This window comes from Dendrobates tinctorius, unplaced genomic scaffold (assembly GCF_039654945.1).
Source record: "Dendrobates tinctorius isolate UK_male_01 unplaced genomic scaffold, ASM3965494v1 ptg000035l, whole genome shotgun sequence".
Taxonomy (NCBI): Eukaryota; Metazoa; Chordata; class Amphibia; order Anura; family Dendrobatidae; genus Dendrobates; species Dendrobates tinctorius.
This window is the reverse complement of record NW_027361703.1, coordinates 68,980,787-68,997,624: the sequence shown is the minus strand read 5'-3', so window position 1 is coordinate 68,997,624 and position 16,838 is coordinate 68,980,787. Positions and strand designations below refer to the sequence as shown.

Sequence of the window (16,838 nt, the reverse complement as noted above, 5' to 3'; positions counted from 1 at the left end):
GAATTGGCCAAATCATGCGCTAAGAACCTTCGCTTTTGTAAGTACATCTTGTTGAGGGACAGAGTGTTTGGAAGTTATTTCCATTGACATATGTCTTGGCATTCACAGGGTGCTGCTGTCTTTTTCATATATGTTTTGCAGTCACTGCAGCTTGCACCTATTCACACTTAGGAGGTGCTGGTCAGGTTTTTATGTATGTGTAGAGCCCCGCCCATTCCGCATAGCCACATTCACTATAATATCCCACATCATCCCGTCAGCCAGAGCTACCGGACTACTACCCCTAATATCACACGTCATCCCGTCAGCCAGAGCCACCGGACAACTACCACTAATATCCCACATCATCCCGTCACAGCCTCCGGACTACTACACCTAATATCCTACATCATCCCGTCAGAGCCACTGGACTACTACCACTAATATCCCATATCATCCCGTCAGCCAGAACCACTGGACTACTACCCCTAATATCGCACATCATCCCATCAGCCAGAACCACTGGACTACTACCCCTAATATCGCACATCATCCCATCAGCCAGATCCACTGGACTACTACGCATAATATCGCACATCATCCCATCGGCCAGATGCACTGGACTACTACCCTTAATATCGCACATCATCCCATCGGCCAGAACCACTGGACTACTACCCCTAATATCGCACATTATCCCATCAGCCAGATCCACTGGACTACTACCCCTAATATCGCACATCATCCCATCAGCCAGATCCACTGGACTACTACCCAGAATATCGCACATCATCCCATCGGCCAGATGCACTGGACTACTACCCCTAATATCGTACATCAGCCAGAGCCACCAGACTACTACCCCTAATATCCTGCATCATCCCGTCAGCCAGAGCCACCTGACTACTCCCCCCCCTAATATCCTGCATCATCCCGTCAGCCAGAGCCACCTGACTACTCCCCCCCCCTAATATCCCACATCATCCCGTCAGCCTGGGGTCAGAACCAGAGCACTGAGTGGAACGGTCCTAACTTCCATACCAGGGATCCCTTTAAGAGATGCCTGGCGTCAGAACCAGAGTGCTGAGTGGATTTTCCCTGACTTCCATACCAATGATCCCTTTTATAGAAGCCTGGGGTGAGAATCAGAGCGCTGAGGGATTTGCCCTAACTTGCGTACAGGAGATCCCTTTAAGAGAGCCTGGGGTCAGTACCAGAGCTTTTGAAGGCAATTTCCCTGACTTCCATACCGGGGATCCCTTTAAGAGAGGCATGGGGTTAGAACCAAAGCACTGGATGGATTTGCCCTGCCTTCCATACCAGACATCCCTTTAAGAAAGGCCTGGGGTCAGTACCATAGTGCAGAGTGGATTTGTCCTCACTTCCATACTGGGGATCCCTTTAAGAGGGGCCTTGGGTCAGAACCAGAGCGCTGAGTGGATTTGCCCTAACTTCCATACCAGGGATCCCTTTAAGAAAGCCTGGGATCAGAACCAGAGTGCTGGATGTATTTGCCCTGACTTGCATACCAATGATCCCTTTAATAGAACCCTGGGGTTGGAATCGGAGCGCTGAGGGATTTGCCCTAACTTTTGTACAGGAGATCTGTTTAAGAGAGCCTTGGATCAGTACCAGAGCATTTGAAGGCAATTGCCCTGACTTCCATACCGGGGATCCCTTTAAGAGAGGCATGGGGTTAGAACCAAAGCACTGGATGGATTTGCCCTGCCTTCCATACCGGACATCCCTTTAAGAAAGGCCTGGGGTCAGTACCAAAATGCTGAGTGGATTTGCCCTAATTTGCATACCAATGATCCCTTTAAGAGACCCTGGGGTCAGAACCACAGAGCTGAGTGGAACGGTTCTAACTTCCATACAGGAGATCCCTTTAAGAGAGGCCTGGGGTCAGTACCAAAATGCTGAGTGGATTTGCCCTAATTTGCATACCAATGATCCCTTTAAGAGACCCTGGGCTCAGAACCACAGAGCTGAGTGGAACGGTTCTAACTTCCATACAGGAGATCCCTTTAAGAGAGGCCTGGGGTCAAAACCAAAGCGCTGGATGGATTTGCCTTGACTTCCATACCGGCGATCGCTTTAAGAGGAAAGATGTGCCTGTGTATATGGGCACGGGAGGGGGGGATTCATTTCTGTCATGTGCTTTGTGCTCCTTTCTGGGGGGGAAGACAATGGCTGGGAGCCTATGTTCCCGGGAATGCTAGATTTCTCCCACCATGTCAGTGTCTGCTTAGGTGTTGTCAAGTGGGAAAGCTTGCTCATAGCAACCAATCACAGCTCAGCTTCTTTCAACCAGCTCTGGTGAAATGAGATGCTTAGTGATTGGTTGCAAGGAAAACTGGTTGCTATGAGCAACAATCACATCTCAGCTTCTTTTGAACAGCTCTGGTGAAATCAAAGCAGTAATCAAAGCAAAAGGTGGCTACTTTGAAGAACCTAGAATATAAGACATATTTTCAGTTGTTTCACACTTTTTTGTTAATTATATAATTCCACATGTGTTAATTCATAGTTTTGATGCCTTCAGAGTGAATCTACTATTTTCATAGTCATGAAAATAAAGAAAACTCTTTGAGAAGGTGTGTCCAAACTTTTGGTCTAAACTGTACGTACATACATACATACTTACATACATTCAGTTTTATATATAGAGATATAGCACCATTGATTCCATGGTGCTGTACATGAGAATGGGTTACATACAAATTACAGATATCACTTACCGTAAACAAACTAACAATCACAGACTGATAGAGGGGAGAGATGACCCTGCCCTTTCGGGCTTAAAGGGGTTGTCCGGGCTTTTCACATAATCTCATTGTCATAATTCTGCAGCCCAGATATGTACTAAGTAATTTACATTCTGTCACTAGTTTGCACGTTTGTCTAGATATTCTGAACAGAACGTCCAAGGGGGGGGTGTTATGGCATTGAAATGAGGACTAGTCGTAACCTCCTACTCTACTCCAAACATGCCCTCTATAGCAACGTTCAGCGTGTGTCTGGGGGAGGAGCAGCTGGGTGGTCTGCTCTTTGCAGTGAGGCTGCTAGAGGGGGAGGATTTGTTACTGTGTGATGAGGGCTTCTTCATGTGGACAGGGAGGGCCTGTAGCTATGGAGGGTGGGGTTGTTGCTATAGTGGGCATGTTTGGAGTAGAGTAGGAGGTTACGACCAGTTCTCATTTCAATGCCATAACGCCACCCCCCCCCCCCCCCCGGACGTTCTGTTCAGAATATCTAAAAAAACGTGCAAACTAGTGACAGAAAGTAAATTACTTATTGTCATGATTCTGCAGCCCAGATATGTACTGAGATTATGTGAAAAGCCTGGACAACTCCTTTAAATTCTACAGCATGGTGGGGAAGGAGACTGTAGGTTGGGGAGTTGCAGCAGCTCCAGTGATGATGAGGTGGTAGCTCCAGTAGTGCTGAGCAGTCAGTGGGGATCATTGCAGGCTGTAAGCTTTCCTGAAGAGATGGGTTTTCAGGTTCCGTCTGAAGGAGCCGATTGTGGTTGATAGTCGGACGTGTTGGGGCAAAGAACATCAGAGGATGGGGGCTGTTCGGGAGAAGTTTTGGAGGCGGTTGGGTGAGGAGCGTATAAGTGTGGAGGAGAGAAGGAGGTCTTGAGAGGACCGGAGATTACGTGAGGGAAGATATCGGGAGATTAGTTCAGAGATATATGGCGGAGACAGGTTATAGATGGCCTTGTAGGTCAGTATTAGTAATTTGAATTGGATACGCTGAGTTAATGGGAGCTAGTGAAGAGATTTGCAGAGGGGAGAAGCGGAGGAGTAGCGAGGAGAGAGATGAATTAGTCGTACGGCAGAGTTAAGGATGGATTGGAGAGGTGCCATGGGTGTTAGCAGGGAGGCCACAGAAAAGGATGTTGCAATAGTCGAGGAGGGAAATGATGAGGGCATGTACAAGCATTTTAGTAGAATGAGGGTTGAAGGAGGGACGGATTCTGGAAATATTTTTGAGCTGGAGGCGACAGGAGGTGGAGAGAGCTTGGATGTGTTGGTTTGAAGGACAGGGCAGAGTCAAGGGTTACTCCGAGGCAGTTCTAGTCCTCTTCCTCTCTGAAGAGACCATTTACATTAAATAGACATTTTGGATTAATATAAATGTTTGTTTTGGGCCACCACTTCATAATGGTTTGCCTAGTTTCTTTTATTAGTGAATCTTTTCCCATAAACTGACCAGCATGTCTGTTCATACAATGGCTGCTGGTGACCAGTAGTAAAACACATCACAGGGAAAAGTTGCTCTTCTATTGTAGGAGGCTGATGGACCGGTCTGGTTACATGCTTCACCAGCAGCCATTGTATGGACAGAAGTGCTGGTCCGAGTGTGAAGAAAGCTTCATTAATATAAGTGGTCGCCCTCCTTTATATACCTGTACTGCAAAAATCGTTTCCATTCTGTGGGCAATTGAGTCTCATAAAGAAACAATAGATCAGAGCGTCAGAATACAGGTAGTTTGGAATGCATGCAATATAAACTTTATATTCTGACATATTCAAGGGGGAACAATTGTGGTTAACTTTTTCTTGTGGTTTCTCTTTCAATATTGCTTTTGCTTGTAAAGAATATCTAAAGTTGGCCTATGGAATGATGTAATCTGTCGTGTTTTTTTCAAATATGTATCCTAATTGCAGAAACTGCCTCTTTTGGGCTGTAGAGTTAAAGAAGGCAAAAGACATAAATTCCTTTTTTTTTTTTTTTTTTTTTTTTTAACAGCAGAATTTCATTTGATAAGCATTTGCAAATTTCCTATAGGGTAATTTGGTAGAGGTACCTAAATGTGTTCCTTCCTGCATTCATTTAGGGTTCGTGGATGCACTTAGATGTTTGCAATGAGCACTGTGGCTGGCATGCCCCAGTGTTTTGGATCCCGATGCAGAGGACTCCATAGTAATCGTATTTATCAGAAGCGAACGTCATGAGCATAGTGGTCCCCCTGCGGGTTGCGACAGCAGAAACTCCACACTTTGACATGGCTGCAGGCTCAGAGTAAGTAAAATATTTTTTATGAACAGACCACATTATCATTTTCTGTTTTTACGTGAGCAGTATAAACTTCCTTATATTTGTAATTTACATTGTGCAGTAGAAATCCTGTTTATGGTTAAGTGCAGATAGTAAAAAAAATTCCAGCATTTGCTCAGTTACGTCTGGGCATATACCAGATTTTGAATATGCTTGCATACATGCTGCATGTACCAAGAAGCTAGACCTTCCTCTCATTCTGCTGCCATTAAATGTTATAGGCACTGCTGTAATACTACTCTGCTGTGATATTTTTGTATTGCTCCGACTATAATGTTTTAGGCTGTTACTGATTATGATATTTTGCTAAAAAAATGTTCTAAATGTGGAAAATTGAAGCAGTTGACCCAGTCAACCAGACTTTTTTATTTTACTAGTCAGATTGGAAATGTAAAGCTAAAATCTAAGATAATGCTATTTCTTTCATGTAGACCAGAATCTGTAGAAGCAAGCCCTGTTGTAGTTGAAAAGTCAAACAGTTATCCACACCATTTATATACCAGCAGTTCTCACCATTCGCACAGTTATATTGGCTTGCCTTATGCGGTAAGTATTATCTATATCCTCTATGAAATTTCCTTTTTTTTTTTTTTTTTTTTCCTTTATTGAGTAAATACGACTTGGTATTTTACATCTTATCTGCTAAGGTCATGGGCTGTTCTTAGTGTTGAGAATATCCAGTAGGGTTAGTTGTGGATATTTATAAATTTAATACAAGCGAAGTTAAAAACTTTCTAATCATTGCAAAAAGTACCTCCAGGATTGATCATTCACTGTCTATTCACAGTTAAATACACTGTGTTTCAAGTAATTATGCAAAAAAGATTTCCTCATATTTTCTCTAAATTACCTATATGAATTGCAGTCATTGTTATTTTCCAGTCATCTAATATTCTAGTATAATTGCAATGTTTTTGAACAAACTGCCTATGAAAACAGTATATTTTTAGAAATAAGAAACACTCAAAATGCATGTTCCAAATTATGCACAGCAGAGTTTTCAACCTTTTTTATTTTGAACAAAAAAATGGTCAATTGTGAAATTATAAGCATTATCAGCTTAATACAAAATGAAATCAAACAGTTTTCAAGTCAAAACTTTATTCTAGGTGATGTTACTTTTGCACATAGGATCCCTTGTTCGAAAGAAGCTTCTGAACTCTCTCGTCCATTGAATTTGTCGGTTTTTGGATGGTTTGTGCTTCAATTGTTTTGCATGTGGACAGAATACCCTCCCAGAGCTGTTGTTTAGATGTGAACTGCCTCCCGCCATCATAGACACTCCTTTTGATGATGCTCCAGAGGTTCTCAATGGGGTTGAGGTCAGGGGAAGATGGTGGCCACACCATAAGTTTGTCCTCTTTTATGTCCATAGCAGCCAGAGATGCAGATGTGTTATTTGCAGCATGAGACAGTGCATTATCATGCATGAAAATGACCTTGCTGCGGAAAGCACAGTTCTTCCTCTTGAACCATGGCAGGAAGTGCTGTTTTAGAAACTTCACATAGATTATGTAGTTCATCTTTACCCCTTCAGGGATCCTAAAGGGTCTGACAATCTCTCTCCCCATGATTCCAGCCCAAAACATTACTCCACCTCCTCCTTGTTGGCACCTTAGCCGTGTTTTCATGGGGTGTCCATCAACCAGCCATCCTCCACTCCATCCATCTGGACCATCGGGCGTTGCACGGCACTCATCGGTGAACAAAACAGTTTGGAAGTCAGGCTTCATGTATTGTTTGGCCCACTGGAGCTGTTTCTGCTTGTGTGCAGTGGATAGAGGTGGTCGACAGGATGGCTTACGCACAGCTGCAAACCTCTGAAGGACCCTGCATCTTGTTGTTCGGGGGACGTTGGAGGCACCAGCAGCTTCAAAAACTTGTCTGCTGCTATGACAAGGCATTTTTGCAGCTGCTCTTTTAACCTGACGCAATTGCCTGTTGGAAAGAGTCCTCAATTTTTCCTTATCAGCATGCACACGTGTGTGCTGGGAATCAGCTACATACTTCTTGATTGTGCGATGATCACGATGAAGTGTCTTGGCAGTGTTGATTGTAGTCATGCCTTGACCTAAATACTCCACAATTTGTTGCTTCGCAGCAGCTGACACATCCTTTTTCTTTCCCATTTTGGCAAAAAATGTAGGCTGCTTAATAATGTGGAACAGCCTTCTTTAGTCTTGCCTTTATTTGGACACACCTGCCAAACTAATTTGCACAGGTATCTGCAATTGCTTTCAGTGATATGAAGAGCCCTGACACACATCACCATCAATGAGTTTAAATGACAAGCAAAAAAAATCTAACCTTATCACTCCTAAACTTTTTGCATAATAATTTGGAACAACGTTTATCTGCAATCAGTAAAGACCGATATCTTACTGAGCGATCAATTGACAGTTGCTGTTTGTAGGAATCTATAGGACAAGCTAAATAGAAATGTAGGCAGACACAAATATACTGCTACAAGATAACTTTAAAGTAAAGATACATTTACGTCCAGGCCGCCTGGTACTTACCGAACTTGGACGTAGAGATACGTCATGGAGATCACCCACGCACAGGGGCTGTGCGCACGATTGGCGCCAGGTGTTGGCCGATGAGGGCACTTCTGGCTTTTTAACCGCCTAAATGCTGTGATTGCAGCATTTAGCAAGCAGGCAAGGGAAGAAAGCCCCTCTTCCCTTGGATTGACACCCCCGCGACATCATCGTGGGGGCTCAATCGTTGCCATGGTGACCCGATGTCATTAGGACATCCGGGTCACCAGGCACAAGCAAGTTAGTTAGATCATGCGCAGTACATCTCTAGCTAATTTGTGTGTGTGTGTGTGTGTGTGTGTGTGTGTGTGTGTGTGTGTCTGCAGTACTGACAGGTTATAAACTACAGCAATGCTCCTGCATTGCTATGCCTTACACTACAGAAAGTGAAAGTCCCATAGTGGGACAAAGTTTAAAAAAAAAAATAAAAATTTAAAAATATATTTTTAAAAAATCAGTATATTGTACTACTTGTGTAAAGTAATTAATATTATGAAAACAAACAAAAGTATTTGGTATCGCCGCGTCCGAAATGACCAGACCTATAAAACTGTCCTAACAGTTAACCCCTTTAGTGAATACCATAAAAAGAGGCGAAAAACTATGCTTTATTTTACCGCCGAACAAATGGAATAAAACGTGATCAAAAACACTAATGTAAATAAAAATTGTATCGTTGAAAATTATCTTGGCCCGCAAAAAAGCCGCCATACAGCTCAATAGGCCGAAAAAAGATATACCGTATATACTCGAATATAAGTCGAGATTTTCAGCCCAAAAAATTGGGCTGAAAGTCCCCCTCTCGTCTTATATTCGAGTCATATACAAAGCGGGTCGGAGGAGGAGGGGGTGTCAGGTCATACTTACCCGTCCTGACACTGTCTTGAGCCCCCAGCTTCTCCCCGTGCTCTCTCTTCCTGCCTTCAGCGGTCACGTGGTGCTGCTCATTAAAACTCATGAATATGCGCATATTCATGAGTTTTAATGAGCGGTACCACATGACCGCTGAAGGCAGGAAGAGAGCACGGGGAGAAGCTGGGGGCTCAAGACACAGCGTCAGGACGGGTAAGTATAGCGATACTCACCTGTCCTGCGTCCATGGCTGCTTGCTGCTGTCTGTGTCTGTCATCGGTCAGTGATTTCAGACAGCAGAGGGCGCGGTGACGTGGTTAGTGCGCGCCGCTCCCCCTGCAGTCTGAACGTCACTGACTGATGACGTGGCAGATAGCGGTGAGCAGCCATAGACGCAGGACAGGTGAGTATCTGACACCCAGCGACTGAGAGGTGAGTATGTCATTTTTTTATTTTTACATGCAGCAGCAGCATGGGGGCAGCATATGGGCGAATAATCTATGGAGCTTCTTATGGGGGCAGCATATGGGGGAATAAACTATGGAGCTTCTTCTGGGGGCAGCATATGGGGGAATAATCTATGGAGCTTCTTATGGGGGCAGCATATGGGGGAATAAACTATGGAGCTTCTTATGGGGGCAGCATATGGGGGAATAATCTATGGAGCTTCTTCTGGGGACACCATATGGGGGAATAATCTATGGAGCATTTCCCACCCTAGACTTATACTCGAGTCAATAAGTTCTCCCAGTTTTTTGTGGCAAAATTAGGGGGGTCGACTTATACTCGAGTATATACGGTAGCTCTCAGAATAAAGCGATGCAAAACTTTGAGTTTATTGTTTTCATTGCACCAAAACGTAAATAAACTATATAAGTGGGGTATCGCTATACCCAAAGAAAAAAGCTGCCTTATCAATTTTACCATATGCCGAATGGCATAAAGAAAAATTCCTCAATTGTTTTTGTTCTGCCTCCCAATAATCGAAATAGAATGCGATCAAACAATGTCATGAGCCTGAAAACGGTACCAATAAAAACGTCAACTCATCAGTCCCGCAAAAAAAATCATCCGCCACTTGACTTTGTCAGCAGAAATATGGACAAATTATAGCTCTCAAAATATGGTGATGCAAAAACTAGTTTGGGAAAAAAAAAAAAAGTCTTGGTGTGTGACAGCAACCAAATCTAAAAACCCGATATAAATCTGGTACGAATTGCTTATACTGCATTAGGAATGGCATAAAAAAAAAAAAAATAAAACCAATTCTTCACCTGCTGTTGATTTGTTCTGCCTCGCAAATTTTGCAATAAGGCTCTGCCCACATTTATCCTGCACTCTACGCTGAGCACTTACACCATGGTTTCCATGTAAATCTCTTAAGTATGTTATTCAGACAGACCTCCCCCCGTCAGAAGATTCCCTATAATGAGGCAGATGGAGGCACTGCTGGCCACAGTTTATTGTGCACCTCTGGGGTAAAAAAGGACACTGCTGAACAGAGGCCAGACAAGACCAGAGTAACTCTGCTGCCTCATTATATAGTGAATGGATCCCTCCGGGGGTTTCATCTGAATTGCGTTATTCAGAGATTTAAAGGGAAACCCCGATGTAGGTACTCCGCGTAGAGCACAGGATGAATGCTATTCAAAATGTTATGTAAAATGATCCCAGTAAAAGCTTCAACTCAATCCACGATAAAAGCCCCCACTCAAGTCCATCATCTGTCAGTGTGGAAATATTGGGGCTTCCAAGTTACTGGTGGCACAAAAAGTTTTGAAAAGCTAAATGGCCCTCACCCTTCAAAAGAAATTTGGCAAATTTTGTGCTCCCAAATGCCCCAGTGTGCCTAAACTGCAGTTAGTGTCCACATGTTTGACATTTCTGTAGCGATGAGAGCTCTCCTGATTTATGGGTGAATGAGCTGGGCTCAATGTACAGGCACTACAACATACTGGTCACTGCAACTGCAGTTTGCAATTTTCGCTCAGCAGCATCCACTGCTGCTTGTTTCCCAAAGGGGTATAATTTTCAAAATGGTGTCACTTAAGGGGGATTCTGCTCTTCTAGCACTTAGGGCCTCTGTATATGGAGTCCACAAACTAGTATAGAAAATTCTGTGCTCCAGGATGCCTCCTGTATAACAGTGCTGCTTAGCCATACGTCAAGACCCAGAAGGAACAGAGGGCAAAGTTTGGTGCCATTTTTCCCCATTTCTCAGCGTGAAACTGTAAAATCTGAAGCTAAAACAATATGGTAAAAATGTAATTACTTTTTTCCTAATTGCCCAATAAAGTTGTGATCCACCTGTGGTGTCTATGTGGTCACTGCACCCCTAGTTTAACCCCTTTCCTACAATGGATGTAATATTCCGTCCATGTGACCTGGGACCTAATTTCCATGGACGGAATATTACGTCTAGCGCGATCAGCTGCGCTCACGTGGGGAGCGCAGCTGATCGCGGCCGGGCGTCAGCTGATTTATCACAGCTGACACCGGCACAATGTGTCAGGGGCGGTCACGGAACGCCCCCGACACGTTAACCCCTGGCACACCGCAATCAAACATGATCGCGGTGTACCGGGGCTTAAAGGAAGCATCGGCAGGGAAGGGGCTCCCTCCGTGCTTCCGTGCAACCCCCACAGCAGCGCGATGTGCAGCGCCGCTGCGGGGGTCGCCTTCCCTGCATGTTCCCGGATCCAATATGGCGACGGGAGCCTGCAGGGAGCTGGTTTCCTCACTGCCCGCAGAGCGCAGGCATGAGGAAGACTGCAGCAGTGCCTGTGACAGATCGCTGATCCGTCACAGCGATCTGTGATGTGACAGATCAGTGATGTCGCCCCATGGGACATTATAATAAAGTAAAAAAAATAAAAAAAAAATTCCCTAATTCATTTTTTGAAAATAAAACAACAATAAAAGTACACATACTTGGGATCGCCGCGTCCGTAATGACCCACCCTATAAAACTGTCCCATTAGTTAACCCCTTTAGCGAACCCCTTAAAAAATAAAAAACGAAGCAAAAAATGATTTATCATACCGCCGAACAAAAAGTGCAATAACGCGCGATCAAAAAGACGCATATAAATATCCATGGTACCGCTGAAAACGTCATCTTGTCCTACAAAAAACGAGCCGCCACACAGCGTCATCAGCGGAAAAATAAAGTTATAGCTCGCAGAATAAAGCGATGAAAAAATAATTATTTTTTATATAAAATTGTTTTCATTGCATAAAACCGCCAAAACATAAAAATGACATAAATGAGGTATCGCTGTAACCGTACTGACCCAGAGAATAAAACCACCTTATCAATATTACCGCTCGCGGAATAGTGTAAGCGCACCCCCCAAAAGAAATTCATGAAACGCTGGTTTTTGTTCATTCTGCGTCCCAAATATCGGAATAAAAAGCGATAAAAAAATGTCACGTGCCCGAAAATGGTACCAATAAAAACGTCAACTCGTCCCGCAAAAAATAAGACCTCACATGACTCGGTGGGTCAAAATATGGAAAAATTATAGCTCTCAAAATGTGGTGATGCATAAACTATTTTTACAATAAAAAGTGTCTTTTAGCGTGCGACAGCTGCCAAAAAAAAAAACCCCGCCATAAATAGTAAATCAAACCCCCCTTTATCACCCCCTTAGTTAGGGAAAAATAATAAAATAATTTTTTTTTTTTATTTCCATTTTCCCTCTAGGGTTAGGGCTAGAGCTAGGGTTGGAGTTAGAATTGGGGGATTTCCACTGTTTTGGCACATCAGGGGCTTTCCAAACGCGACATGGCGTCCGATCTCAATTCTAGCCAAAAAAGTTAAATGGCTCTGCTTCCCTTCTGAGCTCTGCCATGTGCCCAAATAGTGGTTTACCCCGTATATGGGGTATCAGCGTACTGTTACTCTTGGGAAAATAACAATTGGGGGTGAAAAGATCATTTTTGTGGAAAAAATATGATTTTTTTAATTGTATGGCTGTACGTTATAAACTTCTGTGAAGCCCTTGGGGGTTCAAAGTGCTCACCACATATCTAGATAAGTTCCTTGGGGGGGTCTATTTTCCAAAATGGGGTCACTTGTGGGGGGGTTTCCACTGTTTAGGCACATCAGGGGCTCTCCAAACGTGGCATGGCGTCCAATCTGAACTCCAGCCAATTTTGCAGTGAAAAAGTCAAACGGCGCTTCTTCCCTTCCGAGCTCTGCCATGCGCCCAAACGGTGGTTCCCCCCACATATCAGGTATCGGCGTACTCAGGACAAATTGCACAATAACTTTTCCAGTCCAATTTCTCCTGATACCCTTGGCAAAATAAAAAAAATTGAACCTGAAGTAATTTTTTTTTGTGAAAAAAAAGTTAAATGTTCATTTTTTATTTTTAACCCCTTCACCCCCAAGGGTGGTTTGCACGTTCATGACCGGGCCAATTTTTACAATTCTGACCAATGTACCTTTATGAGGTCATAACTCTGGAACGCTTCCATGGATCCCGGTGATTCTTATATTGTTTTCTCGTGACATATTGTACTTCATGTTAGTGGTAAAATTTCATTCCAATAACTTGCGTTTATTTGTGAAAAAAACGGAAATTTGGCAAAAATTTTGAAAATTTCGCAATTTTCCAACTTTGAATTTTTATGCCCTTAAATCACAGAGATACGGCACACAAAAAACTTGATAACTAACATTTCCCACATGTTTACTTTACATCAGCACAATTTTGGAACCAAAATTTTTTTTTGTTAGGAAGTTATAAGGGTTAAAAGTTGACCAGCGATTTCTCATTTTTACAACACCATTTTATTTTTAGGACCACATCACATTTGAAGCCACTTTGAGGGGTCTATATGATAGAAAATACCCAAAAGTGACACCATTCTAAAAACTGCACCCCTTAAGGTGCTCAAAACCACATTCAAGAAGTTTATTAACCCATTAGGTGCGTCACAGGAATTTTTTTGAATATTTAAAAAGAAATGAACATCTAACTTTTTTTCACAAAAAAAAATACTTCAGGTTCAATTTTTTTTATTTTACCAAGGGTAACAGGAGAAATTGGACTGCAAAAGTTATTGTGCAATTTGTCCTGAGTACGCTGATACCTGATTTGTGGGGGGGAACGACTGTTTCGGCGCATGGCAGAGCTCAGAATAGAAGGAGCGCCGTTTGACTTTTTCAATGCAAAATTGGCTGGAATTCAGATCGGACGCCATGTCACGTTTGGAGAGTCCCTGATGTACCTAAACAGTGGAAACCCCCTACAAGTGACCCCATTTTGGAAACTAGACCCCCCAAGGAACTTATCTAGATATGTGGTGAGAACTTTGAACCCACAAGAGCTTTACTGAAGTTTATAACGTACAGCGGTACAATTAAAAAATCATATTTTTTCCATAAAAATGATCTTTTCACCCCAAGTTTTATTTTCCCAAGGGTAACAGGACCCTAAAAGTTATTGTGCAATTTGTCCTGAGTATGCTGATACCCCACATGTGGGGGTAAACCACCATTTGGGCGCATGGCAGAGCTCGGAAGGGAAGCAGCGCCATTTGACGTTTTTGGCTGGAATAGAGATCGGACACCATGTCGCGATTGGAAAACCCCTGATGTACCTAAACAGTGGAAACCCCCCACAAATGACACCATTTTGTAAACTAGACCCCCCAAGGAACTTATCTAGATGTGTGGTGAGCACTTTGAACCCCCCAGTGCTTCACAGAAGTTTATAACGCCCGGGCGTGAAAATAAAAATTTCGTATTTTTTCCACAAATATGATCTTTTAGTCACCATTTTTTTTTTATTTTCCCAAGGGTAACAGGAGAAATTGGACCCCAAAAGTTGTTGTCCAATTTGTCCTGAGTATGCTGATACCCCATATGTGGGAGAAAACTACTGTATGGGCACACGTCGGGGCTCGGAAGGGAAGTAGTGACGTTTTGGAATGCAGACTGTGATGGAATGGTCTGCGGGTGTCATGTTGACTTTGGAGAGTCCCTAATGTACCTAAACAGTGGAAACGCCCACAAATGACCCCATTTTGGAAACGAGAACCCCTAAGGAACTTATGTAGATGTGTGGTGAGCACTTTGAACCCCCAAGGGCTTCACAGAAGTTTATAATGCCCGGGCATGAAAATAAAAAAATCGTATTTTTTCCACAAACATGATCAATTAGTCCCCAATTTTTTCATTTTCCCAAGGGTAACAGGAGAAATTGGACCCCAAAAGTTGTTGTCCAATTTGTCATGAGTACGCTGACACCCCATATGTGGGAGAAAACTACTGTTTGGACACACGTTGGGGCTCGGAAGGGAAGCAGTGACGTTTTGGAATGCAGACTTTGATGGAATGGTCTGTGGGTGTCATGTGCGTTTGGAGAGCCCCTGATGTACCTAAACTATTGAAACTCCCCACAAGTGACCCCATTTTGGACACTAGACCCCCCACGGAACTTATCTAGATGTGTGGTGAGCACTTTGAACCCCCAAGTGCTTCACAGAAGTTTATAATGCTCGGACATGAAAATAAAAAAATCATTTTTTTCCACAAAAATGATATTTTTGCCCCCAATTTTTTATTTTCCTAAGGGTAACAGGAGAAATTGGACCCCAAAAATTGTTTTGCAATTTGTCCTGAGTAGGCTGATACCCTACATGTGGGGGTAAAACACTGTTTGGGCGCATGGCAGAGCTTGGAAGGGAAGGAGCACCATATGACTTTTTCAACTCAGAATTGGCTGGAATTGAGATCAGACGCAAATGTTGCATTTGGAGAGCCCCTGATGTGCCCAAACAGTGGAAACCCCCAATTCTAACTCCAACCCGTACCCCAACACACCCCTATCCCTAACCCAAGCCCTAACCCTAGCCCTAACCCTAATGGAAAAATGGAAATAAATACATTTTTTTTTTATTTTATTATTTTTCCCTAACTAAGGGGGTGATAACGGGGGGTTTGATTTACTATTTATGGCGGTTTTTATGTTTGGCAGCTGTCGCACTCTAAAAGACGCTTTTTATTGTAAAAATAGTTTTTGCATCACCACATATTGAGAGCTATAATTTTTCCGTATTTTGACCCACCGAGTCATGTGAGGTCTTATTTTTTGCGGGACGAGTTGACGTTTTTATCGGTACCATTTTCGGGCACGTGACATTTTTTGATCGCTTTTTATTCCGATTTTTGGGACGCAGAATGAACAAAAACCAGCGTTTCATGAATTTCTTTTGGGGGAGTGCGTTTACACCGTTCCGCGTGCGGTAAAATTGATAAAGCGGTTTTATTCTTCGGGTCAGTACGGTTACAGCGATACCTCATTTAGGTCGTTTTTTTATGTTTTGTCGGTTTTATGCAATGAAAACTATTTTATATAAAAAATTATTTTTGCATCGCTTTATTCCTCGAGCTATAACTTTTTTATTTTTTCGCTGATGATGCTGTGTGGCAGCTCGTTTTTTGCGGGACAAGATGACGTTTTCAGTGGTACCATGGATATTTAGATGCGTCTTTTTGATCGCGCGTTATTACACTTTTTGTTTGGCGGTATGATAATAAATCATTATTTTTTGCATCGTTTTTTATTTTTATTTTTTAAGGGGTTCGCTAAAGGGGTTAACTAATGGGACAGTTTTATAGGGCTGGTCGTTACGGACGCGGCGATACCTAATATGTGTACTTTTCTTGTTTTTTTTTTTTTTTTTTTTTTTTTTTTTTTATTTTCAAAAAATGAATTTATTGGGGAATATATATATATATATATATATATATTTTTTTTTTACTAATTTATTTGGCGATTTTTTTAAAATTATTTTTACACTTTTTTTTAATTTTTTTTTTTTTTTTCACTTTATTACATAGTCCCAGGTGGGACATCACTGTCCTGTGACAGATCGCTGATCTGTCACATCACAGATCACTGTGACAGATCAGCGATCTGTCACAGGCAGTGCCGAAGGCTTCATCATGCCTGCGCTTTGCAGGCACTGAGGAAGCCAGTTCCCTGCAGGCCCCCGAAGGCCCCCGTCGCCATCTTGGATCCGGGGGCCTGTAGGGAAAGAGCCCCCCGCAGCAGCGCTGCACATTGCGCTGCCGTGGGGGGCTCAGGGAAGCACGGAGGGAGCCCCCTCCCTGCCGATGCTTCCCTTTAACTCCTGGTACACCGCGATCATGTCTGATCGCGGTGTGCAAGGGGTTAATGTGTCGGGGCGCTCCGTGACCGCCCCTGACACATTGTGCCGGGTGTCAGCTGTGATAATCAGCTGACACCCGGCCGCGATCAGCGGCGCTCACCACGTGGGCGCCGCTGATCGCGGTAGACGTACTATCCCGTCCACGGTCATACGGGCCCGGTTACCGTGGACGGGATAGTACGTCGGATGTCAGGAAGGGGTTAAACATTCA

General features: G+C 43.3%; 1 protein-coding gene across 6 annotated transcripts in view; it reads left to right on the top strand.

Moving 5' to 3' along the window:
* The window catches only part of KMT2E (lysine methyltransferase 2E (inactive)), a 240,329-nt gene that overhangs the window by 21,079 nt on the left and 202,412 nt on the right, over nt 1–16,838 (top strand). For all 6 annotated transcript variants that reach the window (XM_073573622.1, XM_073573625.1, XM_073573624.1 and 3 more), the window contains exons 2-3: nt 4,829–5,013; nt 5,481–5,595. In XM_073573622.1, coding sequence (XP_073429723.1) covers nt 4,943–5,013; nt 5,481–5,595 — 186 coding nt within the window. In that variant the 5' untranslated portion in view covers nt 4,829–4,942. The remainder of the gene's footprint in view (nt 1–4,828; nt 5,014–5,480; nt 5,596–16,838) is intronic.